Here is a 25,614-nt window from a genome sequence, read left to right on the forward strand (position 1 = left end):
TGGATGGGCACTTTTAGTTGTAAGTAGAGGGGTTCTGGCCTTCCCTCATGGCTCAGCTGGTAAAGAATCTGCCTGCAGTGTGGGAGACCTGGATTTGATCCCTGGGTTGGCAAGATCCCCTGCAGAAGGGAAAGGCTACCCACTCCAGTATTCTGGCCTGGAGAATTAAATGGACTGTGTAGTCCCTGGGGTTGCAAGGAGTCAGACACGATGGAGCAGCTTTCACAGAGGGGTTCCAGACTTTGGAGGCAGGGACGAACAGGTGATGCAAATTCAAGGAAGGAAGCTGGGTCAAAGTGGATTTGGCAGCAGGAATCAGATCCATTATTAGTAGGGTGCCTGGAGAACACGGGGAGGACTGGAGACTAGTTTGGGGAAACAGGCAGTGCCCTGGCTGACAGAGGCCAGCACAAGTAGTTGAAACCCCTACTGAAATATTAGGAAAAGGAGCCCTGGGAATTCAGTTCAGGGTGGAAAGGATTAGTAGGGGCAATACCAATGGTTACTGCAGCAATTTTACGATGAGAAATACCAAAGCAGAGTCTTGTCTGTTCTTTGTCCTTCCTATGAACAGACTGGCAGGATTATTTGGCAGCTAAGGCAAACCATAGAGCTGTGGGTGCTGGTGGCTATTAACTGCAGGAGCAACAGAAATGAGTTCTCACTTACACAGATGGAGGGGAAAATGTGTTCTGACCACCGAGTGGGCTTGGCTGGAGAAGGAACTGTATACAGGGAGAAATAGGGAGTCGGGATGATGGATGGGCTGGCTAGCAGGTAAGTATTTGGGTTTTATGTGAGAGGCAAAACAGTTAAAATTTTTTTTTTTCTTTTTGAGGATGAGAGTGGCATCTCAGAAAGGTTAATCTAGGCTTGTGGGGAAGCTAGTTTGGGGTATGAAAACCCAGAGAAAATCATGTGCAGCTCTGAGCTTTGAGTTTGTTTTTTTCCTTTTATCTCAACTAACGGTGTTGGTGAGGATGAGGGGTGTGGAAACTGTGAAGAAGAGGTGAAACGAGCACTGATGTGAAGAGCAAGAGGTCGTGGTCAGAATGGTGTTAATATGAGAATGGGCATGTGAAGATCAGGAATCCCTCTGGTAAACAGAGGCCAGAGTGATGGGCGACCGTGTCTGCTTAAAATGCATAGTAGCTTATGCAAAGGGCTTCCCTGGTGTCTCAGATGGTAAAGAGTCTGCCTGTAATGCAGGAGACCCATGTTTGATCCCTGGGTTAAGAAGATCCCCTGGAGGAGGGCATGGCAACCCACTCCAGTATTCTTGCCTGGAGAATCCCCATGGACAGAGGAGCCTGGTGGGCTACAGTCCACGGGGTCTCAAAGAGTCGGACACAACTGAGTGACTAAGCATAGATTATGTAAAACCAGGAAACCCACGTGTTGGCATTCAGCTCCCCAAGACAGGATTCATTCCTGGTCTAATTTTTAAAAGTAGTTTCCACTTTCCTCTAAAATTCATGGACAACCATCATTCTTGAATTCTACTTTTTTTTGTCATACAGGTTCCCATTTTTTTCCCTTTCTTTGTGCACAGTTTATAAAAAAGCAAACACAACCAGTGCAACCCAGTACATTGCTGAGAAAAACCTATTCTTTTTCTTTTTTGAGTTTTGACAGTTCTCATTCCTTCCTTTTCCTCATATGATTCATTGTTTAACCCAGTGATTCTCGACTGGCAGTACATTGGAATCACTCTGATTCTAAAGACAATGCAGACAGGCGACTCCCCAAGATTCTGACTTCATTCCTAAGAGGTGGGTTCTGGCCAGGAAAATGATTAAACATCTCCTGTCATGATTCTAAGGTGTAGCCAGGATTGAAAGCCTCTGGACTTTCAAGTTTTCTGTTCTTCTGAAAAGGGGAAACCCAGACTTGGGCAGAAGTCAGATGATTAGGCTGGCATTTGGTGCCATTGACTGTTCATGCTCAGTCCACCCAGTGCCTTCCAGGAGGGCATTTGCCATCAAAATCTTGAGACAAAACCACTGACCCCCCAGTCAGCGTCTAACACTTAACAGTCCTAAAAGTGTTTTTGCTACTTTGTGTATATAATCATAGTGCAGTGGACATTTCCAACTAGATACTGTCTCACTTTTTAATGTGATTTTTAATCAAAATCTAATAAGAGAGTTCTTAAATATAAGTGGGTCATAAATATTCAGATTTTGCTTGTCATTGCTGTAGGAAGCAAATACTAGCAAAGCTAAGTCTTTGTATTCTTAAATTTATTTTTGCTTTTAAAGCTAGACATTTTCTTTCAAACTTCCTTTGAAGTAGAATTATATAGGTGAACAAATCCTTGAAGATGATTTTAATATAACCTTTTAAATTTATAGATGAAGAGACTGAGAGCCCAAGAGATGAAATGATTTCTCTAGGGCACACAGTCACTATGCCAGAACCCTGATGTGCTGGTCCCCAATTGAGAGTGTTCTTCCTCCTATACCCTGTCTTTCCCCTGTTTGCAGTCCTTTGTTTTCAGCTATTTCAACATATATTTACTAATTGATATATGCACAAATTGTGTAGACAGGTCAGAACAACTTTAGGATTTTTTTATTTTAGTGGAGAAAATAAAATGTTTTTCTAATAAATGGTGGCAAATATTTGTTTAAAAAGTATTGTGCGAGAGATACATTTTCAGGATAGAATTTAATTTTCCAAATAAAATTTTAGTGGAAACAGCAGAACTCTTAAGAGGAGCTGATATAACTGATTTTATTGTTACTCTGCTTTTCTGTGAGAGTCTGAAGCAGAGGTGAGTAGTATTGAAGAAATAATAACCACTAAAATCCTAAAAGATTAGATACACATGGGCAGATTGTAATATGCTATATAAATGATATTATATGCTATATCATTAACTATAATATGCTATAGAACTGTAATATGCTATAGAAATGTATATTATAGTCATGTAAATCATAAAAAAATTGAGGACTTGGATTATTGTGTTCAAACCCTTTGTTTTAAAAATGAGGACTTCAAAATTTCCTTGACTGAAGGTCAGTCAACAACCTGTTGGAACTGGAGTTTAAATCAGTTCTCTATCCTTCTTGTTTAGGATATGAAAAAATGGAAGGAAGGAATTTATCAGTCACTGTTTTCCTTTTATTATAAAAGTAATATATGTTCGTGTACAAATATGAATTTATAAAATATTAAAAATTATAAAGAGGCAAGTATCATGTGCATTTTTATAGTCCAATTTCTTCATTTTACATTAAGATTGCAAATCTATTTTTGAACAAATTATTTTTAAGAAAAGTGTTATAATTCAATTTATAATTTTGTACTTATGGATAATGATTTATTTAGCCAGCTCCTCATTAACAGATTTCTTTTTTTAGTCGACTTATAAGTTTTTAATATCTGTTGGTTATTTTAGTGCATATTTTGGATTAGTTCCTTAAGACAAATAATTTTAAAAGTAAAGTATAAATATATATACAGCTCTTGATAAATACTTTCAGATTTCCTTCTAGAAATGCACACACGAATTTAAAAGTATGTGGAGTTGCCCATTTCACCACTCTCTCTTATTCTGTTTGCCTTCTAGAAATCAAGCTACCCAGCTGCTATGACTCTCTTCCTGCAATCTAATCATTTAAACACAAGAAGTATATGTGTGAATGAACAATTAAGTCCTGACCAAATGTGTAAAAGTGTTAAATATAAATCCAAATCAACTGGATTTTCAATATGCCTCTAGTTTCACTACCCTGTCCAAGTTCTTCCCGATATCCACTCACTGAAATTTGAAATAAAATTTAATCTTATTTTGTATGACACTTGAGACTTCTGAGCTAGTGGTTTTAACAAACCATGTAACAAACCATGTAAACTGGCTTCTGCTCCAGTGCCATGGCCTTCATTAGTCACCCAGTAGCAGCCTACGTGTCACCCTGAGTCCCCCAAGGCCACCACAAAGATGCGGGCTGGGGGAAAGGGCAGAGGGTGGCTGACATCCAGCCGTCATCTGCAACCCAAACCAAAACACCTTTGCACCAGGCTGTGTGTGCCTGGAAGAAGAGGCACATTCTGCCAGTTTCTGCAAAGGAGCTGGCAGCTCCTTGCCCATTGCTCCCTTTCCTGGGGAGATGCTGGCTGTTTTGTTGGCTGGAACAGGAAGGGAATTTTGTTGCCAGGAGCCAGGTTCTTAAATGCCACTGGTCTTTGCAGGGCAATCAGGCAGAGGAAACCCTCTCGGGGCTTCAAGAACCTTGTAAGCCTTGAGTGTAGACAACCAAAATGGAATGATTCCAGAATTGCCAAACAGAAAGTGGTGTTAGCAATTCTGTACATGTCTGTTTAGAAAGTAATTTCATATCTCCATGTTTTACTTTTTATAGAAGGTATCTGTGACTGTGTGTGTATTTAAACAGTTTTAGATTCACAGAATAAGCTAGTAGGGCTTTCCTGTATACCCTACGCTCAGTTTCCTTTGTTAGTAAGATCTTACATTAATACGGTCAATTTACTATGGTTAAAGAGGCAATACTGATATATTATTATTAACTAAACTCCATACTTTATAACAATTTTCATAATTTTTGCCCAATATCCTCTCTATTTCAATATCCAGGTTGCCATATTACATTTGTTGTTATGTCTTAGCTGTGAGAGTTTCTCAGATTTTCCTTGTTTCGGTATTCTTGACAGTTTGGGGGCTTACTGGCCAGGTATTTTGTAAGAATGTTCCTCATTTGGAATTTTTCTGGTGTTTTTCTCATGCCTAAAGCGGGGGTTACAGGTTTTGGAAGAAAGAAGATCACAGAGGTGAGATGTTATTCGCCTTACATCTCATCAAGAGTATATACCATCAACATTTATGTTACTTATGACTTGACACTGACCTTGACCATCAGGCTGAGGTGGTTTTTGTCAGGTTTCTTCACTATAAAGTTATCATTTTTCAGTACTGTATTCTTGGGAAGAAAGTCACTATGCACAACTCATTCTTAGGGAGTTGGGAGTTAACTTCTGCTTCTGGAGGGTAGGATATGTATATAAATTATTGGAAATTCTTCAGCATGGGAAGTTTGTCTATTCTCCTTCATTTATTTTATTTTTTCAATCATGTATATCAGTATGGATTCATGGATATTTATTTTATGTTTTGGGTTATAATTCACTACTACATTACTTATTATGTTGCTCAAATTGTTCCAACTTCAGAGGAAGATATATTTTTAAATATAAAAACACTCTATCAAAGAACTAAGTCAACTTCAGTAATAGGAGAAATAATTTTTTCCCCTTAACTGGTGTCATTTATACCATTTTCTAGCAAATAAAATTTTGATTGCTTATAATATAAAGATTAGTGTTTGTTTTCTAGTGTGCTAAGATCAGAGAACAAATGACAAGTTTTCAAGGATGAGGTAGGCAATATGTGACTCAATGTGATAAGCAGTACCTTCCCCAGGCCTCTCTCTAAATCTCCGTGGTGACCCCGTGGCTCTTGGGATAAAGGTAACACTCTCAACACGGTTATTCCTGGGCTATGTGGTGTGGCCACTGTCGCCTCCCTCACTGGGTTCCAGTTGTTAGGGCTTTTTAAAGTTCCTTTAACATATTACCATTCCCATGAAAAAACTTTGGTGTATACTCGTTTCTCTCTCTCTCTTTTTTAAAAACATCTCTTATCCCAAAGCCATGCCTTTTGCACAGATCTTCAGTAATATTTATCAGTTGGCTCACACAGTTGTGGTGGCTAGAAAGTCTTAAATTTATGGAGCAGGCTAGCAGTCTGGAAACTCAGACAGGAGTCGATGCTGTTATCTTCAGGCAGAATTTCTTCTCCAGGAAACACCAGGTTTTGCTCTTTTGACCTTCAACTAATTGGGCGAGACCTACTCACATGATGAAAGGCAATTTTAAGTCACCTGACTATAGATGTTAATCATACCTACAGAATACCTTCACAGAAACACCTAGGCTAGTGTCAGATTCAATCACTGGGTACTGTAACAGACACGTGGACAAGTAAGATCAAGCATTACAGGGACTGAGACAGAAAAGTACAATGAGTGGGAAAACACACTAATGGTGCCTCAGTGAGAGGCTGGAACGGGGAAGAGGGAATGGAGGATGCATTTTCATTGGAGTGTTCATGGAGGGTGGGTGATGTCTGAGCCAAGAGATGGAAAAGTAAGGAAGAAAGAGGAATTTATATTTGTACAAATTCCTAGATGATATTGATGAGGTTACCTTGGGGACCACACTTTGAGAACCACGGGTTTTAAGAGTTCGCTTCTTACATTATGCAGTTAATCCTGGGAAGGTCCCTTAACATTGCAGAATGTTTTTCCTCTAAATGCCTTCCTCACATGCCCTGAGAGGCTGAGAGTTTTGTTGAGGAGGTGAAATCTTGAGAAGGAAGTTTTGAAAGATCCTAGGACTGCTAGGGCTGCTGTCAGAAAAGATAAAGGGCTGCTGCAGGTAAGGACCAGGCTTCACTGGTGGCTCAATGGTAAAGAATTCACCTGCCAAGCAGGACACACTGGTTCGATCCCTGGGTCAGGAAGATCCCCTGGAGAAGGAAGTGCTACCCACTCCAGCATTCTTGTCTGGGAAATCCCATGGACAGAGGAGCCTGGCGGGCTACAGTCCATGGGGTCTCAGAAGAATTGGACATGACTGAGTGACTAAACAACAACAATAGGTAAGGACTGGCTTTCTTGGAAATGAAAAGAAACACAAGTTCCATCCACTTTTAATAAGTTATGAGACTGTGATTCTAGGTTATCACTCTGGGCAAGTGACTTAACCCCTTAGGAACTCAGTTTCCAATCGATAAAAAGAAGAGGTTATAATGGGCAAGCAAGTCTGAAATGCACTGGGGTGAAATTCTGTGTAGGGAGATTGATTGGGAGGTGTGATTCAGGTCCTTTGTTATCAAATAGTGTATATGTGTTTTGTGCAAAGAAGAGGTTATTCCCATATTAATGTCCTTTTAATTCTCAAGTTTTTTATTTTTTTTTTAGAGTGGTGTGTTGCATAGCACTTTATTTTTTAATTGGAGGAAAATTGCTTTACAGTGTTGTGTTGGTTTCTGCTGTACAACAATGCAAATCAGCCATCAAGTCTTCTTATATTGGAGAAAAGTCTTGGTGCAATAAGGGTTGCAGAGAACCTGGGATTGGACAGACATTCAAGCTTTTAAGTCTTTTCCTTCATGTGGGTTGGCAGCAGGGAAGAGATTGGGGTGCATTAACATAGGTGACCTCTAAGATCTTGTCCAACCCTTACATCCTGGCTTGTCCCTATAGCCTGCTTACAATGCTCTTGATTTTGACCTAGTTTTATCATTAAAGTCACAAGACTGGTCCAGAGCACAGCTGCTACAGAGAAGTGGCTGGGAGTGGTCCATTTCCTGAGAGAATGTTCCTGATTCTCTGGAGCCAGGATCAATCTCCAAAGTCAGATGTTCTTTGCAAACCCCATGTGCCTGACTCGCCCATCCACTATGCAGCCAAAAGTTGCCTTTCGTGGCCTTGACACAGTTCCACGTGAGCTGCAGGTCAGGAAGCTGGGCTGGAGGGTGGAGGTTCCAGGAGCTTGAGACCTGGAGAAGTCTGGGGCTCTTTTAACTGAATACAACCTTTCTTCATCTCATCAGCACTGGATTTGATTTAGAGAGCAGTTAATGAAAGAACATGCCCATTTTCTCCCAATTCTGTTTTTAAAACATCAACAACAAACAACCATTTATATACACAAATGTTGCTGAAGGAGACATTTGACTTTTTACAAGGGCTAAACCTCTTTATTCAAGGGTATAAACTGAACCTCTCAGAGAGCCTTTTGTTGACTTGTTTTAAAAATCTGTAATTTGACATATGAACAGTTATTAAGACATTTTATACTGGTAGGCATCAAGTGTGTCCTTGAAAAGAAATAGTAGATATGTTGACTTACCTGGATCAGCAAATTTCACTCTTGTTAGTCTCAACTGTTACGCGAGCCATTTTTTTTTTTTTTTTTGTATTTATTAAAGCAGTGTGGGGCAGAGTGCATGAGAAGCTTCAGTTCCTTAAAGGAAAATAAATGTTACCATTATGCTGAAAAGCAGGTCTCATGGAATAAGAGAGTATTTACTGTGACTTCAAATTTGTAGGCCAGTTGTTTCTTTGGGTGAAATGTGAAGCAAATCTCAGACTTTCTGATTCCTTCAAGTAATAAAGGACCTCTGCTGCTGCTGCTGCTGCTGCTGAGTCACTTCAGTCATGTCCAACTCTGTGCCACTACTCACCAGTTAATATACCCAGTCCCGTGTGAGGGGCTTCCCTGATGGCTCAGATGGTAAAGAATCTGCCTGCAATGCAGAAGACCTGGGTTCAATCCCTGGGTCAGGAAAATTCCCTGGAGAAGGAAATGGCAACCCACTCTAGTATTCTTGCCTGAAGAATTTAGTGGACGGAGGAGCCTGGCAGGCTAGAGTCCATGGTGTTGCAAAGAGCTGGATATGACTGAGCAACTAAACACACACACATACACATATTGCCGAGAATAGTGTTTTACAGGGGTAATTTTCAACTGATGGTTAAGACTGCCCATGCTCTCATTTATTCACTTTGTTAATATCAATGTTTGTATTTGAAAAACCTCATCAATTACTTAACTGTAATTGGCAAGGAAGAACACACAAGTCATGGTAAATCTGTTGAGGTACTTGATATGCTTTGGTTCTAGCTAACTGTTGAGAAAGACTCCCATGTGAATGTCAAATCATGTGAGTTTCACATAATATTCCATCTCCTCTCTTTCCCCAGTTCATGCTCGAACAAGTTTGCTGTGTGCCGTGGGATAAAGGGCAGTTGGCTTCTTTTTCCTTCCTTACATTACTTTGTGCCGCTTGCCAGTTGAATTTCTGATCTCTCTAGGGTTGAAGGGCTTCCCTAGTGGCTCAGATAGTAAAGAATCTGCCCGCAATGCAGGAGATCCAGGTTTGAACCCTGGGTTGGGAAGACCCCCTGGAGAAGGGACTGGAAACCCACTCCAGTATTCTTGCTTGGAGAATTCCATGGACAGAAGAGCTTGGTGGGCTACAAGTCCATGGGGTTGCAAAGAGTCAGACATGACTGAGCAGCTAACACTCCCACTTTCAGGATTGAAAGGGGTGGGTTAGAAGCAGAGGAAAGGGCCAGGAAATACTGTGGTGAGCTGGTGTTGTGATTTCTGGATCTGGCAGGTGTTTGAAGCTCGTGTATGGTGCTTCTGATTCACACCCTGTACCCCAGTTCTTGGGACTTCTCACCTGTGGATCCCTCCATGCAGGTAAGGTCACATCCTCTGGCTGGTAACAGATGGTTCCCCCTCAGCCTTGGGAATCAGCATTGCTCTTGTTTCTGAGGTTACCTCTTCACTTTAGGCATTTCTCATGGGCTAGATACAAATTGAAGCTGCAAGAGGTTCTCTCCTGCCTGTTGCCCATATAAGCTCCATCCTTTGCCTCCATAGACTTTGGGAGCACAGCCCAGTCCCAACACAGTCCGCTTTCCTTGCTTGCTATCAGAGCAGTGAGCCAAGGTCTTTTGTCCCTAAGATTTCCAGTGGATCAGACATATGAGGCCATTGTGTCTGCCAGTTCTCAAGAGATACTTTTTTATTTTTTTAAAGGTTTTTCTGATGTGGGCCATTTTTAAAGTCTTTGTTGAATTTGTTACAATATTGCTTCTGTTTTATGTTTTGGTTTTGGGGCCAGGAGGCATGTAGGATCTTAGCTTCCTGACCAGGCACTAATGGAAAGCAAAGCCTTAACCACTGGACCACCAGGGAAGTGGTTTGTTGAATCTTCTAAAGGTGTGTTAAGGCTGCTTTCCCTGGGCTTAAGATGAGGGTGGACACATTCTACCTTTTCCACTTGAGGGGGAGGCACAGCAAACCACTTTCTCCCCAAATTCTCCCTTTTCTTCACTCCTTTCATACTCTTGATGTGTGATAGGAAAGAGTAAAATCCTCTTCCCAATCCAGGGATCCAGGAGATCAAACCAGTCAATCCTAAGGAAAATCAACGCTGACTATTCATTGGAAGGACTGATGCTGAAGCTGAAGCTCCAATACTTTGGCCACCTGATGTCAAGAGCGGACTCATTGGAAAAGACCCTGATTGGGAACGATTGAAGGCAGGAGGAGAAGGGGTGACAGAGGACAAGATGGTTGGATTGTATTATCAACTCAATGGACATGAGTTTGAGCAAACTTTGGGAGATGGTGAAGGACAGGAAAGCCTGATGTGCTGCAGTCCATAGAGTCCCAAAGAGTCGGACACAACTTAGCAGCTGAACAATAACAGCAATGCTGTATAACTCAAACAACAGGCTTGTTGTTGTTATGCAGTCGCACAGTCGTGTCTGACTCTTCACAACCCCATGGACTGCAGCACATCAGGCTTCCCTGTCCTTCACCATCTCCTGGAGTTTGCTCAAACTCATGTCCATTGAGTCAGTGATGCCATCCAACCATCTCATCTTCTGTCATTCCCTCCTCCTCCTGCCTTCAGTCTTTCCCAGCATTAGGGTCTTTTCCACTGAGTCAGCTCTTGACATCGGGTGGCCAAAGTATTGGAGCTTCAGCTTCAGCTTCAGCATCGGTCCTTTAAATGAATATTCAGGCTTGATTTCTTTAAGGTTTGATCTCTGGTTTGATCTCCTTGCAATCCAAAGGACTCTCCAGAGTTTTATTCAACACCACAGTTTAAAAGCATCAATTTTTCGGCACTCAGCCTTCTTTATGGTCCAACTCTCAACATCCATAAATGTGCTCAGTTGCTCAGTCATGTATGACTCCTGCCATCCAAAGACTGAAGCCCGCCAGGCTCCTCTGTCCATGGGATTCTCCAGGCAAGAAAACTCGAGTGGGTTGCTATTTCCTTTTCCATCCATACATGACTACTGGAAAAACCATAGCTTTGACTATGTGAACTCTTGTCAGCAAAGTGATGTCTCTGTTTTTTTATAAGAAAAGTTTTTGCTTTATATTGGACTATATAGTTGATCTACAATGTTGTGTTAGTTTCAAATGTGCTGCAAAGTGATTCAGTTATACACATATCTATTCTTTTTCAAATTCTTTTTCTATTTAGGTTATTACAGAATATTAAGCAGTTCCCTGTGCTATATACTATATAATAGTTCCTTATTGATTATCTATTAGTGTGTATGTGTCAATCCCAAACTCCCAGTCTATTCTTCCCACCCCAACCCTTCATTCCTGGTAACCAAAAATTCATTTTCTATGTCTGTCAGTTTCTGTTATGTAAATAAGTTCATTCGCATCATTTTTTTTTTTGGGTCCACAAATAAGCGATATTATATGATATTTGTCTTTCTCTGACTTACTTCACTTAGTACAACAATCTCCATACACATCCAAGTTGCTGCAAACAGCATTATTTCATGCTTTTTAATGGCTGAGTCTGCATTGTGTATATGTACCACATCTTCTTTATCCATTTCTCTGTAGATGGAATGTCTTTGCTGTCTAGGTTTGTCATAGCTTTTCTTCCAAGGAGCAAGCATCTTTCAATTTCATGAATGCAGTCACTGATCACAGTGATTTTGGAGCCTAAGAAAATAAAGTCTGTCACTGTTTCCATTGCTTCCCCATCTATTTGCCATGATCAGATTCCATGAACCTAGTTTTTTGAAGGTTGAGTTAATTAATTCATTTATTCATGTATTCTCTTCCAATATATACAATGAGGAGCAAATATGTGTCAGGTGGTAAGCAAAGGACTCACAAGCTTCTCAACATCTAGTAAGAAACACAAAACAGAAACAATATGTGTAATTCAAAGTGACAAATCCTGTAATAGCAGGTCACCTACCTACTCCCCATGAAGAATTAGCTCTGGTTCAGGTGTTAATTTTAGATCATGTACTTGTGAGATAAAAACATTTAAAAAATATTAGGGGAATACAATGTTATCTTTAATGCTAGGTTGTTTAATTGTCTTTTAATTGATTTCTAAAAAATTGGGAATGGAGTATATTTGACTGTGGAAAGAAGTGATATCAAACCTCCTTTGACATTTATGTTATGGATCAGAAAGCTTATGAATACATAGCAATAGAGTTTTCTTCTAATGTAAAAATAACTATTTGGCTTCTTTTGCAAAAATTAAAAATTAGTCATAAATATAAAACCTCTTTTTTTTTCCATTAAAAATACATTGAAGGTCACAGTGTATTCCTGTTTTCCTGTCTTTTATTGGTACCCACATTCTTCAGATTCACTGGTTGTATTTATTGATAGAACATAACTGGCAAGACCAAAACATGGTTTAAAAAATGGGTGGTTTGTGGTTTGAACTTAATTGATAATCTGTACATAAAGGGATTTCAAATTAGACTGTGGACGCATTTGCCATTTGAGTCACAAGCATTTTAGCTGTATATCAAAGCATCTTCATACCTGATATTTACAGTACTTCAAAATATTTCTTTTTATTTTTGTGAAAGCCACAGTCCTTTTCCTGTCATGGCAGCCAAGATTTTGTCAACAATCTACCACTTATTTACAGAGGTTTAAAATTTGATGAGGAGTATTTACTTGTCTGTACAATGCCTCCATGGGAGCAGTAGAAGGTGGTTTCAGCGAGTCTGAAAACATTGTAAAATAGTTAAAACTGGCATTTCAACAATTCATTCCTCAAACACACTGGATTCATAAGTGAGTCTCTGTTTTTCAAGTTTACATAGCTTGCTTCTGGTGTTAATGCTCTATTCCACACCTAAGGTGCCACTATGCAGAGTTATTTTTCATCCTCAGGGAAGCAGTCCTGATTTGTGCCCAATTTCAATGAGGTTGTGCTAAGCAAACTGTCATTTTGGAATGGCAATAAGCAAGGAAGGCTTCAACAACAACTCTTTATTTCATCTAAAACCTTCTGGTACCACGACCCTGGCTTTTATCATGCTTTCTATTACTTTTAATACATCATTAGCTTTTATTTCTGGAGCCCCTGTAATTGTCAACTACTGGAAAAATAATGGTGGAAGCTGGCAAGAAGAACATGCATTTCCTACATCATTGCATTTAATCTTGCAACGATTCTTTGATCTCAAAAACTTTAATTTGTCCAAATTCACTCAGCCTCTGAGTGGTCAACCTAATATTCAGACTAAAACATATGAAAAGATGCTCATCCTCACTCATAGTAAAAAAAGTACAAATTAAAACTGAACAGAGATATTTTGAGAAATATCAAAAGTTCAAAGATCCATCATATATGTGAGGGTGTAGGAGTTCAACCACTTATATAGAGGGCGTTTAGGCAACACCTACTAAAATGTTGCTTCCAGGCTTCCCAGGTGGCTCAGTGGTAAAGAATCTGCCTGCCAATGCTGGAGATGTGGGTTTTATTCCTGGGTTGGGATGATCCCCTGGAGAGGGGAATAGCAGCCTGCTCCAGTATTCTTGCCTGGGAAATCCCATGGACAGAAGAGCTTGTGGGTTACAGTCCATGGAGTTGCAAGAGGTTGTACATGACTTAGGAACTAAGCACACACAAGCTAAGATGAATGATGTGCATATTAATCCTATAAGAATTGACTTATGTACAGGATTATTAATTGTAGCATTGTTGACAATTGCAAAAGACTGGGGACAAATTAATTGCCCTGAATGGGGAACTGGCAAAATAAAGTATGATTCTTTTAAACAATGGAATATTATGCAGCCATAAAAATGAGGGATATATTTACATAGCAAAACAGGGAGATATATTGCTAATGAAAACAAACATGATACAAAATGGAGTCCGTGTTACTATTTTTAAAAAAGGATGTGGAAATGTGTGTGTTCTATATGTATGGAATATCTTTGGAAGGAGTCTTTTAAAAACAGGTAACACCTGTTGCCTCTAGAAAGGGGAAATTGGCAGGTGGCACACAGGGGTGGGAGGAGATTCTGTCAAAATGGTTATGGAAATATCTATTGAAGATTAAAGCACTGACTCCATTACATACTCAAAAATAAAGGAAAAACAAATTTTAAATAAAATAATACCTGTAAAGCACATGCTAGATTCTCAATGAACAGTCATCAGGCTTTACTTAGGCTTCTAGTAAGACATCAATAAAGAAATCAACTCTAGAGAAAGGCTGTTTTGGGATATCTTCATTGTAGTCAAACCAATCCAAAAGAAAAGTCTCTAAAACTGAGTATTAGTTCATACTGCACTAGCCCACTGTGAACAGAAATAATCCCCACCCCCCCAACAGCCGAGCTTACAGAAAGGCTAAGGCAATCTGATTTCTTTTGCCAACCTCTTTCCTCCCCACATACAGACAAAGCGGGGGGAGGGGTGTGGGGTGGCAGATGATGAAACTTCCAAGAATATACACAAAGCTATTATAGCCATTGTGAGGCAACTACAGGCTCAGAGTCATGAGATTCTGGTTGAGTTTCTACAAAAACTTCTTTAAACAATGTGAAGAGTTTGAAACTGGAGTTGCAACTGACCAGTCAGCAAATGCTAGATTACCCAAAATGGTAATCGGGCTGGTGGGCAGAGATGGAAAAGTATGTTAAGTATAGAGTGAAGGGTGAATTTGGGCTGATTGGGAAACATTCATCTGAATGAATGCAGCATTTATTTTCAAGAATAAGCATGTCCAGATTCATGAGCAAGAGCTATATTTAGTTTAATTTTTCTTACGCCCATTCTGAAAAAGCTAAATTACCACGTCAGAAAGAGTCAAAGATCACATTTTACATGAAAGAGAAACCAATGGGAAGGGGACTGTTAGACCTAAATTTTTCCATGTTTTACACAAGCACTCAGAAAATGACTTTATTGCTTTTTATGGTCTTCTGCCTCTAGCATCTCAATGTACTGAGGGAGTAAATTTTAGGTATTTGGAATATATTCACCTTCAGTTTTCCTTTGGGAAGTAACTGCAATGAAACATATCCTATGAAAGCCACAACTTTGCTCCCAGGCACTGTGTGGGCTTGTTTATTACAGATCATTAGTTGCTTACACAAAAACAAAGACCATCCAGGTGAGAATAAGGACATATCCTTGTTGAAATGTGAAGAACAGTTCATTCAGGCACCCTGGGGGTTAACCAAGAGATAGTTTGGAATTTTTGAAAGTCTTGAGAAAGAAAAGGGCAGGATATGCTTTACTTACAGATAGCTCCTCCCAGCCCTTTTGCAATTCTACAAGTAGAGATTTCTCTAGTTTAATAAGATTTACCATTTAAAAAAATTCAAATACCTGCATGTGAAGTGAGAGTGGAAATTAGTTCAATCAGATACATTCCTGTAAACTGCAGGCTGAAGTTAAGGCTTTGAACAAGCTAGAATTTGGATGAGATGGGGTTGGGAGACTGGACAGTTGTACAACTTGAACTCTGGGCACCCTGCTCCAAATCAAGGTCCGAGAAGCTTGTGTTGAAGGAGTGTTGTGACTGGGACTGTTGAAAGGGGAGGCAAGGGAGTTGAGGCCACACATCACACGTGGGAGAGAACAGAATGACTGGGCAGGATTTTTTTTTTTCTGAATTCTGATTAAAATTCTGGGTCTCACTGGGGTGATCTATGTTGATTAGGGCTGGTCTCAGAGAAGAGGCAGGCTTGATAGCAGGGAAGAGGTAGATGTTTTAAGGACAGAAAAGTGAGAAGGGCAGGATGGAGAACATGGGAAGAAAAAGATAATTTGTACATTTTAGCCATTCATTAGCATTTGGCATAAAAGTTTGTGGAATTATTTTTTTCTTCACATTTATGTACAAAAGTTGCTGGAAAGTGTCACAAAAAATAATGTCTTTATTTGAGAATCAACGAAAAGTTTGCCACTATATTTTTCTGAATCCAGTGTTTATAATGTTATTCCCAACAATTTTTCCAGTTCTTTTAAGAAGATTTGGTTTTTAGGAAGGTGAGCACTTTTGGATCATAATGTAATTTCCCTTATGAGTATGACAGCAAAATGGAAAGGTACTTGAATGTCTTTCAAATTAGATTCTCTTGGAAATTGGAATGTGTCAAATACAGTAAAGCATTTTTTAGGTTAAGGATGCTCTATTTGCAAGTTTGTACAATTTACAAGATACAGCAAGGATATAAAGTTTTTCTCCAGCTCCAGTTTTTCTCCAGTTTGATTCAAATGATAGATATATTAATAGGTATCAGGGTCAGACCTTAATAAACTCTATTCTAAGAGTAATGCATGAGAAGTCATTTCTTTATGTTTCATAAGGCAAGTTATTTCTCTGAACACAAGTTGTTTCAATATTTTAAGCTTACATCCTCAAACCCTTCTCCCCATTTCTTTATCAGTGTTTTGAGAATGTGAAGCAATCTTGCTGTGTTTTCCAGAGTTGGGGTAAGACTCCAAGAATAAGAGTAAGACTCTAAGAATAGCCCACTGAGCCACTAAATTACATCTTAATTTGATTATGCAGATCACAGCCCACATAAAAAGAAAGAAGGCACTATCAACATGAAGAGAATAGGGGTGGGGTAGGATGGGTGATACACCCTAAATTTGGAGATCCAGATTCTAGTTCAGGTGTTCTGGACTAGACATTCAACAAAAATGATCTTTCTTTATGGAGACAATTCAGATTTGGACTTGACAACCCATAAAGGGGCCATTAATTCTAATAGCCTATTCATATAAGATAAGAAATCTGAGTTGTTCTAGAAAATATGAATCTTCTTTCAGATTCTTCTCTAAGCTCTAGTTCTGAATTCTAGCCCTTATAATCAGTTCTTTGGAATTAAGTTATTGAGGAATTGAGCTGGCAAAGCAAATGTGATATCAGGGAGAGGTTTAAACATTCATTATTTAAATAGTATTTATTGGGGCCAAATATTCATCAGAAATTTACTAAGCAATGGGCTCATGATTTGGAAAAAGACAGTCCCTGTGTGCCTTTTAAAAATTTATAGGTCAGTGGGAGGATACAGAGAAATACACAGGAAATTCCAACAGCATGATAAGAGCAATGACCAGGGATTTTTAGGGAGCAATGGGCATTCACAGTCAGGCACACGGTAGAAAATCAAGGAAGGCTTCCTGGTGGCTGTGGTATCTGAAGGGAGACTTAAAGGATGCATAGGAGTAAGTCAGATGAAAAGGAATAGGAGGAAGATTCCAGGTAGAATGAATCAAAAATATGAATATTTAGATTCAGACAGAGTTGAGAGAGTCTGAAAAACTGGAAAATAATTCAGTATGGCAGGAGCGCAATATCTGTGGGAGAGAACTCTGGAGAAAGGAGAATAATAATTCAAGTTCCATTGCTCTTGAGATAGATTACTCTTTCCATAGTCTGGTGAATGGACAGTGGTAGAAAAAGTCTGGAGGCATATCTTGGGAGAGAAGATAGTGGCCTGAAAATAATAATGGCAAGAAAATGCAATTGACTCAAAAGAGATCAAGGAGACAGAAATAAAAAAGATTTGTGAGAGATTAAACACAGGCAGGTCAAGGCTGAAAGCTGGATGTTTGTGGCTTGCACAATTACACGAATAGCAATGCTGTCTGCTGAGATGGGAAACAGAGGGAGGAGTAGGTCTGGGGAAAAGAAACAGTAATTTTGAACAAAGTGAGCTGCTAATGGCAAGCACATACTAGGTGCTCAAGAAGTCTTTATTGAATGAATGAACATGCAAGTAAAAATGTCTAAGAGGTATCTGGAATGGCTCCTGGCCAGCAGAGACCTTTTGGTTGGAGATTTCTATTTTAAAGTCTTCAATGTACAGGTGAAACTTAGAACCCTGGGAGTGGTGGAGACCCTCGAAAGGGAGAAGAATAGAGGGGCCAAGGGGGCCTGGAGCTGAACCCAGAGGAATACCAACAACTGTGGGCGGACAGAGGCAGGGATTCTTCTACAGGAGGCTGAGTAGGAGGGGCCGTTACTGCAGGACTAAATACAAAGGCCCTAGAAGTAAGCTCTTTGAGGGCACAGACGTTTGTTGTTTATGTTTGGGTGGTGGCTGTGGACTTAATGGTGTCTTCCCTACATTCCTATGGTGAAGCCCTAACCTCCCCCATGATGGTATCTACAGACAGAATCTTCAGGGAGTAATTAAGGTTAAATGAGGTCATGGGTGGACCCTCATCCAACAGGACTGTGGCCTTCTGAGAAGAGAGAGCTCTGCCCACCAGGAGTGAATACAGGGAGAAGGCCCCTGTCTGAAAGCCAGAAAGTGGGTCTTCAATAGACTCGATGAAGGTGGCATTCTGATATTGGACTTCTGGTGACCAGCCCCGTGTGAAAATTAACTCCTGTTGTTTAAGCCATAAGGTCTATGGTCTTTTGTTACGGCAGCCTGAGCTGTCCAAGACAGGACCCAACATCTAGCAATGGTCCTGATAAATAGTAGGTAATCAGTATTTTTTGAGTGAACTGAATAAATGAGTTACTCTTTGGCATGTTCAAGAAATATATCGCTCCTTTGAGACAGTAGGATTGTAATTGAGGGTCTTGAGAGATGGGGGAGAGAGTCCACTGGTTATAGCCATGGGTAGCCTGGGATCCTGGGACCTGAGGGAGCTGGTTATCTGGATGAGTGTGGTAACAAAATAGGAAGAAAGACCCGAAAAGATTCAAAATGCAAAAATCACCCCCCTTTTTAAAAACCACTTGACTAAGGCTGGTTCTGAAATTTTGCCAGGTTTCTGGTTGGTTACTTGTGTGTGTGTGTGTGTGTGTCTATAAAGGTCATCCTTAACAGCGCATAATACTATTAGAATCAACTTGAATTGAGGCACAATCTGAATACTTCTCTCCACAGAGAAGTAATACCCTACTCTGGCAATGAGATTCCTCCAGTAAACAATAGATAAAGGGAGGGAGAGGGGCACAGTGTAATAATAATTGGAATAATTGGAATTCTTTCATCACTCATGGCACTTATAGAGAAAGTACTTTCTCAACTGTCTTATGCTACATGTCTTACAGTTAAATTACATTAACAGTTTTCTAAAAAAATGTAACCTGAAAAGTTACTAAATTTTTTTAAGTTGGTGAATTAAATCTGAACCACTCACTGATTCACAATAATGAGTAGCCATTCTGCCTGACAACCAAAAATCCAAACTACCCCATTGAGTTTTGGGTACAAAGACAGGGAATTGTATCTGAGGTCCTGACTTTCATGAGAATTAGGATTTGGGGTTTGATTCTAGGCTTAAAAATTATTAAATTAAAAAAAATATAGATGGTCTGTTTAATAACATGGTAAAGAATCCTGATTTCATTTGGCTCCTCATCATTAACTCGTATCTTGGCAGGCTTATGTAACACCTAATGAAGGAAAGCCTGTTATAGTTAAAAAGATCCCTGAATAGAGTGTAAGGAAAATTCTGGGGTTTTGAGGGAGCTTATCCCAGGGAGAGGGGTCTGACTGAGAGGATAGCTATGTACCTTGATGCCCTTACAATGCTGTGTGCCCAGCATCACGCTGTTGTGCCAGTGGATGGAAACGGGGTGTATTATGTGCTCCAGTATGAAAGAGGTCACGGTCCACATTTTGGGCCAGAAGGTAAAATAAATCTATGATGATAGCCATCATAGCAGTGGTTGCCTGGAGGGGTTGCATGTTGGCTTGAACAAGGCGTCAAGTATTTCCTGAGTGATGGAAATACTGTATGATTTCATTGAGACGGTTGTCAGGTGTGTGTGTCCAAACTCATCAAGATTGAACACACAAGATATGTGCATTTCCCTGCATATCAAATTTACCTCATAAGACAAAAATCAAATGTCAGTTGAAAAAAAAAAATCTAGGAGCTAATAAAAAGTCCTTAAATAGTATGAACCATTTTTAAAGGTGGAAACCTAACAGGAAATTCTTTTTCTTCTACTTTAGAAAAAAATAAATGGTGTCAAATAAATGTGCACAAAAACCTCCCAAACAGAGCATTTTTATCATCAAAATAATGATCAGTTTGAACAGAGTTGGAGCCCCACATCTCAGACTGAAGGAACCATTTCTAGGAGTGGAAGTTATTTTGGAAATATTTCCACATTTATTTTCTTTCATGTTTCTGTTGGAGGAATAATGTTTTTGTAAATGTAAAAAGCTTATAATGGAACTAGAGAAAAACTTTGTTTGGTCACAGTATTATCTGGTTACGAACTAAAAATTCAGAGCTTTCTCGTGAATTATGCTGCCAAGAATTGCAGGCTTAATCCTCAAGATTGTATGAATTTAAATTTTGACTTTATGGCCTCAGTCAGTATGAGTATACCAAGATAATCATTTAGGAAAAACAGTTTGAAGATGGTAGAACGTTACATGGAAAGTTAGCTTTTAGAGAGGGTTTATCCAGATAAGTATAATATTATTTTATCCTTTTAAGTATCTGGATGAATAAATTAGCCAATATTTGGTGACCTAATATGACTAGGCACAGTGCTAGGGACTCAGAAAATTCCCAAATAACTCGTTGCAGACCTTGTCCTCAGGGAACTTCTGAGCAGGAGGGGATATATAATCTATATATTAACACAAGGAAGAATGTAACACATGCATGAGAAATATCACTGGTGTTCAGAGGAGAGGAAATTACCTTTGAATAAAGAATAAAGGAAGGCACTTTTGTTGTGATAGCATTTAAGCTGAACTTTAAAAAAGACCTTCCCCAACAAGCCAGCAAAGCGGGGTTCTAGGCAGAGGGGATGTCATCAGGAAAGCTTTGAGTGCTTGGAGCCTCAAGTTTTTTTTTTTTTTTTTTCCTTTGACTAAAGCACAGGTTACACATCAGGGGGAGATACACTAGACAAGATATTATGGGAAGAAAGGAAGGCCTGAACTCTGGAGGAAGCTGTGATCTGGGTGAAGAATGGAGCCGATCATGAGAAAATGGATCTCAAAACTGTAAAAACCAACAAAATATAAGGCAGCAAGATCTAGGAAGAAGTGTGCAGGGGCAGATGTCCCTAGGAGATCCTTTTGCCAGGTGAGGTAATGCAGGAGGGGCACAGGAGTGTCGGGGGAAGGGATAAATGGCAAAGCTAGAATGCTCAGGTGTGCCAAAGGCTACAGAAAGCCTACAGGAGTGCCCTGGGCGACTGCAGGGATAATGATGCTAGTCACAGACTGGGGGGTTGGAGAGGAGCCCCATGTCTGGGGGAAGGGAGAATGATGACTCACATTTTCAACGAGCAGGCAATGCCCAGGAGACTGTTGGCAAAGTGGTCTGGAGATGCTCTCGATGGTAGAGCTACAGAAATAGACTTGACCCTAATTCCCCAGCAAATGCCAGGAAGTCAAGGATGGGAGTGTGAGCCTGTGTAGCTGGGGAGGGGAGAGGAGGGAACCAGGCCGTAAGGCTGTTTGCCAGAAGCACTAGAAGAAAACTGGCAAGGTTCGCTGTCCTTTCCCACCCACCATCATCAAGCCTGGGTGATGATTCTTACCAGGAATAGGAAGAGAATACGGGCAAGAGAGTGTTCTGAAAAACTGACTTTATCGGACATCTGGGACTAACTTTGATGGTTAGTTGTAGAAAAATCAAAGTCTGTGAAGAGATAATGAGACTTCTTACCCTTCCTATGTTCAAGGAGAACAGTTGCAAAGTTCCTTTCCTCCCTCTTTCTCTCCTTTCTTTCTTCGTTCCCTTTTTTCCTCTCCGTCCTCCCCCTTCTCTCCCTTTCCTCTCCATTCTTTGCACATTCTTGAGTTTTTTTGGACTGGGCTAGGGCGTGCATGGCCATGGTTGGCCTAAAGGAGGAGTTAATATTCACAGCCATCAACAACAAAGGGTTCTGTGCTCTAATATTGCAATATTTTGGGACTTTCAAAGCACAAAATACTATTTGCATTATGACATTATTAACATTTTGGTAACTTTTTAAAAAATAGCTTTTTACTTCTTCCTTTGTACTGGTCTTAAGAGCCACTCATAAATCTCTCCCTAACTGCATGAGGTACCAGGGCGAGAGACTGGCCACTCCTGGCATTGTGATTAGAACCATTTAATACCCAAGGCAGTGACTAATGTCTGGCAACAAAGGCTCCAGTAGGCGTCACATGTCCTTAGACACTGGGTGAGGGCCACTAGGAGCTCTTTCCTTGTGTGTTAGTACCATGGTCAAGAGAAACGTTGAGAACGTGGAGGCTCTATGTGGGCATCATTGGTAAATAGACTCTCTGCCCATGCTCAATGCCTCTACAACCAGAAAGCCTAAAATCAGTGCCACACAAAGGTACCTACCTTTGTCTTATCTTCCTACTCTGGGACTTTAATGATATATTTTTTTCATGTTTACTGAAAGCAGTCAACTGAGCTATTCGTGGAAAGGTTTGTGGGTTTGGTTAACGAGGTGGAGGAATATTACATTTCAGTTGGAAACACATCCCTAGAATGCCAAAACATTTATTCCAAAGTCTGGTTTCCTGGTGCAATGGGAGGCACGGCAACAGTGTGTCTGTTCAGAGACAGGGGGATGGTGAGGAGGGACAGGGCGGGCTGGGGCCAGCAAGGCATCTGATCCAAGTGGATCCCAGAAAACTTTTATTGTTAAATTATATTCTTCAGGAAAAACCGCCCGTGTCACATTTTGTAAACTTGATATCCACGCACTTTTGACTGGCATTCTATTTTAGCCATAAGCCTGTGATTTCCAGCAAGCCTGCTTTCCCTCTTGCGTTGGATGGCAGCAGAAAGCATGGCACACTTGCTAGGCTTCAGGTAGAAGGAGCAGAAAGGCTTGGGAGTGTTGGTTCCATGCGATAACGCTGACTTGAGTGTGCCACCCTGCTCCCCGTGAGCAGACAGCAAGCCTCTCCTCACTCTCCACTGCCATTCATCCAGCTCTGTGCGGCAGCCCAGCTGCTCTGTCTGCCGGGAGGGGCTGCCAAGTGCCCTGCCTACTGGCTGCTTCCCGATTCCCTGCCATCCCACATGCAAACACATCCCCACACGCTCTGCCTTGCTCACACCCGGAGCCACAGGCACATGGGAGCACAGTCTTCCCTTCCTTCTAACTGTCTCAGCCCTTGACTTCTACAAGCCCATGGAACATTTCTGGAAAGACGCTCTTGATCCAGCAGGGTAGGACTGTTTTGATTTCTCTTTGCAGCTTTAGCATTTTGAGAAAGCAACTCACCTTTCTGACCAGTGTCTGTATCCGAGCAGGGAGATAAGAATTTGCTGTTTTCCCTGGGTTTGTGTGTGCATCTCCTTCTGCTTTCAGGACCCGTAGGGTTCTTTGTGTAATTTGCCTAGAATTTGGCAGGTTCAGATTTTTCAGAGTCCTCTGAAGTGCTTGTGTATGGTGTTTTTTTTTTTTCTTAAGATGTTTGAAAATTGAAAGTGTGATTTATGGAAACGAAGTCATCTGTAAAAAGATTGCTTTGGAAAGTAATGGTTGCTGGCCATAAAGAGAAATATCTGTGATTCACCTAATGTGTTTTTAACCCTTTCTTTGCTTATAATTCTAGTTATACTTATGGATGCTGAGCTCAGTTCTGGCTTCATAGTAAATCAGCTATATCTGCATATTATCCCCAAATGCTCTGTCTGTTCTTATAAGAATTAGGTAACCATGTACTTACTAGTATAAAGATATCCCCAGATATTACTATCAGTGATGGCATCTTTGGCATTTATATATGACACGGAAATTTTGTCAGGTATTCCGTCAGGTGTTTGGGATAGCAATTAAAGCCAAGTAGCAGTTGTATCAGAGTTTATTAGACTGGGGACAAGGAAGTTTATTAAAAAGTATCAACTGTCCATGATTATAGGTGCACAATGTATTTACCATAATTTTTAAAATATATATTTATACACACACATTATATATATACACATTATATATTATATAATTTATTCTAATATATTATATATACATATATAATGTACTTGAGCAGGTTTAACTTTTAATGCAATACCAAACTTTTTCCTGTTTCTTTTTCAATCTGGATATTTGAATCTGCATATCCTAGTCCAAAGGAACAGAAAGGCATCACTGACTTTCAAAATTTGTTGCTGATTTTAAAATTTGTTGCTGAGACCATCAGTACAACATAATTGCTAAAGATGTGGTTAATGACCTGAGGTTCTGTTTTTTTTTTTATGGAAGGGTCATATTTCATATTCAGTTTTCTGAAGTTCTGGTTGCATAGTCCGTGGAAAGCATGAAGACCCATGTCCTCCTAACGGAAAGGTTTTGGTAAATCGTCATTCACATTAGAATTCCTAATGGACGCAAGTACAGTACTGTGGTCCAACACAGACAAGGCGGGCTGGGAGAATCTCGGAAGATCGCGGCTGGAGGCGACCACTTTGGGAGAATTTTTTAGACGAGGGAAACTGAGGTCAGGTAGCACTCTCCTGAAGGCAAAACTCGGCTCTTCCTATACGTACACCTTGAATCTCCGCCCCCTTTCCCCGGATGCTTGCGTTCAGTCTCTGCAGCTGCTAAATATAGCTGTCTGCACGGGCAACCGCACACCCTACTACTCTATCTACCATATCTCGGTTACAGAGTGGTCCTCCCCAGGGTCATTCTATGTACACACTACGTATTTCCAGCCAACGAGGAGCGTGAATCAAACAGCACGGGAGACAAACAGAGATAGATTGGAGCCTGGCACGGGGCACATAAGGTAGCACGTTAGAGAAAGCTGGCCCCGGGATGAGTCTTCCGAGTTGGTTTGAAACCCGTCTTCTCCGGGCCACCTTTAGGAGATCCCTCGGCGCCCCCGCCCTCCTGCCGTGAAATCCAGCCTCTATCCAGCAGCGGCAAGTAAAGTAAAGTTCAGGGAAGCTGCTCTTTGGGATCGCTCCAAAACGAGTTGCGCGCCTGGAGTGATGTTGAAGGCAACGTCAGGGCCAGGCAGCAGCCCCTGGCCGGGGGCCAGCACCTTTGTCATGCCTTTGAGCTCGGGAGAGCGGTACTTAAAGTTGGAGACCCGAGCCCGCGAGTTGGCAGAGCGCGCTCGCGCAGGGCTGCACTTGCTCGCGTCCGGCCGCCGCCGCGCTCCTCGGGACGGGGCCGGCTCCCTGGGGCCCGGCCGGCGCTCGCGTCGCGGCGGGACATGCGCTGCGCCGCCTCTAACCGCGGGCTGTGCTCTTCTTCCAGGTGGCCGGCCGGCTGCTGAGCCCTCTGCCGCGGGGGGAGACGGTCTGCGGCCGGCCCGCGGCCGCTCATCATGACCATGACCCTGCACACCAAAGCGTCCGGCATGGCCCTGCTACACCAGATCCAAGCCAACGAGCTGGAGCCCCTGAACCGCCCGCAGCTCAAGATCCCCCTGGAGCGGCCCCTGGGCGAGGTGTACGTGGACAGCAGCAAGCCCGCCGTGTACAACTACCCCGAGGGCGCCGCGTACGACTTCAACGCCGCGGCCCCCGCCTCCGCGCCCGTCTACGGCCAGTCGGGCCTCCCCTACGGCCCCGGGTCCGAGGCGGCGGCGTTCGGCGCCAACGGCCTGGGGGCCTTCCCGCCGCTCAACAGCGTGTCTCCGAGCCCGCTGGTGCTGCTACACCCGCCTCCGCAGCCCCTCTCACCCTTCCTGCACCCGCACGGCCAACAGGTGCCCTATTACCTGGAGAACGAGTCGAGCGGCTATGCGGTGCGCGAAGCCGGCCCTCCCGCCTACTACAGGTAACCC

The 25,614-nt window shown here is 41.4% G+C and overlaps 1 protein-coding gene across 3 annotated transcripts in view; it reads left to right on the forward strand.

Moving 5' to 3' along the window:
• Positions 1-22,917: 22,917 nt before the first annotated feature.
• The window catches only part of ESR1 (estrogen receptor 1), a 280,990-nt gene continuing 278,293 nt past the window's right edge, over positions 22,918-25,614 (forward strand). Inside the window, exons 1-2 of one of the 3 annotated variants that reach the window (XM_055535993.1) lie at positions 22,918-23,047; positions 25,083-25,607. In XM_055535993.1, the coding sequence (XP_055391968.1) occupies positions 25,153-25,607 (455 nt within the window). In that variant the 5' untranslated portion in view covers positions 22,918-23,047; positions 25,083-25,152. Of the gene's footprint in view, positions 23,048-24,437; positions 24,607-24,791; positions 25,608-25,614 lie in introns of those variants that run through there. The other 2 variants (XM_055535992.1, XM_055535990.1) reach the window with 2 other exon arrangements.

The sequence above is a fragment of the Bubalus kerabau genome, chromosome 9 (genome assembly GCF_029407905.1).
Source record: "Bubalus kerabau isolate K-KA32 ecotype Philippines breed swamp buffalo chromosome 9, PCC_UOA_SB_1v2, whole genome shotgun sequence".
Classification (NCBI taxonomy): domain Eukaryota; kingdom Metazoa; phylum Chordata; class Mammalia; order Artiodactyla; family Bovidae; genus Bubalus; species Bubalus kerabau.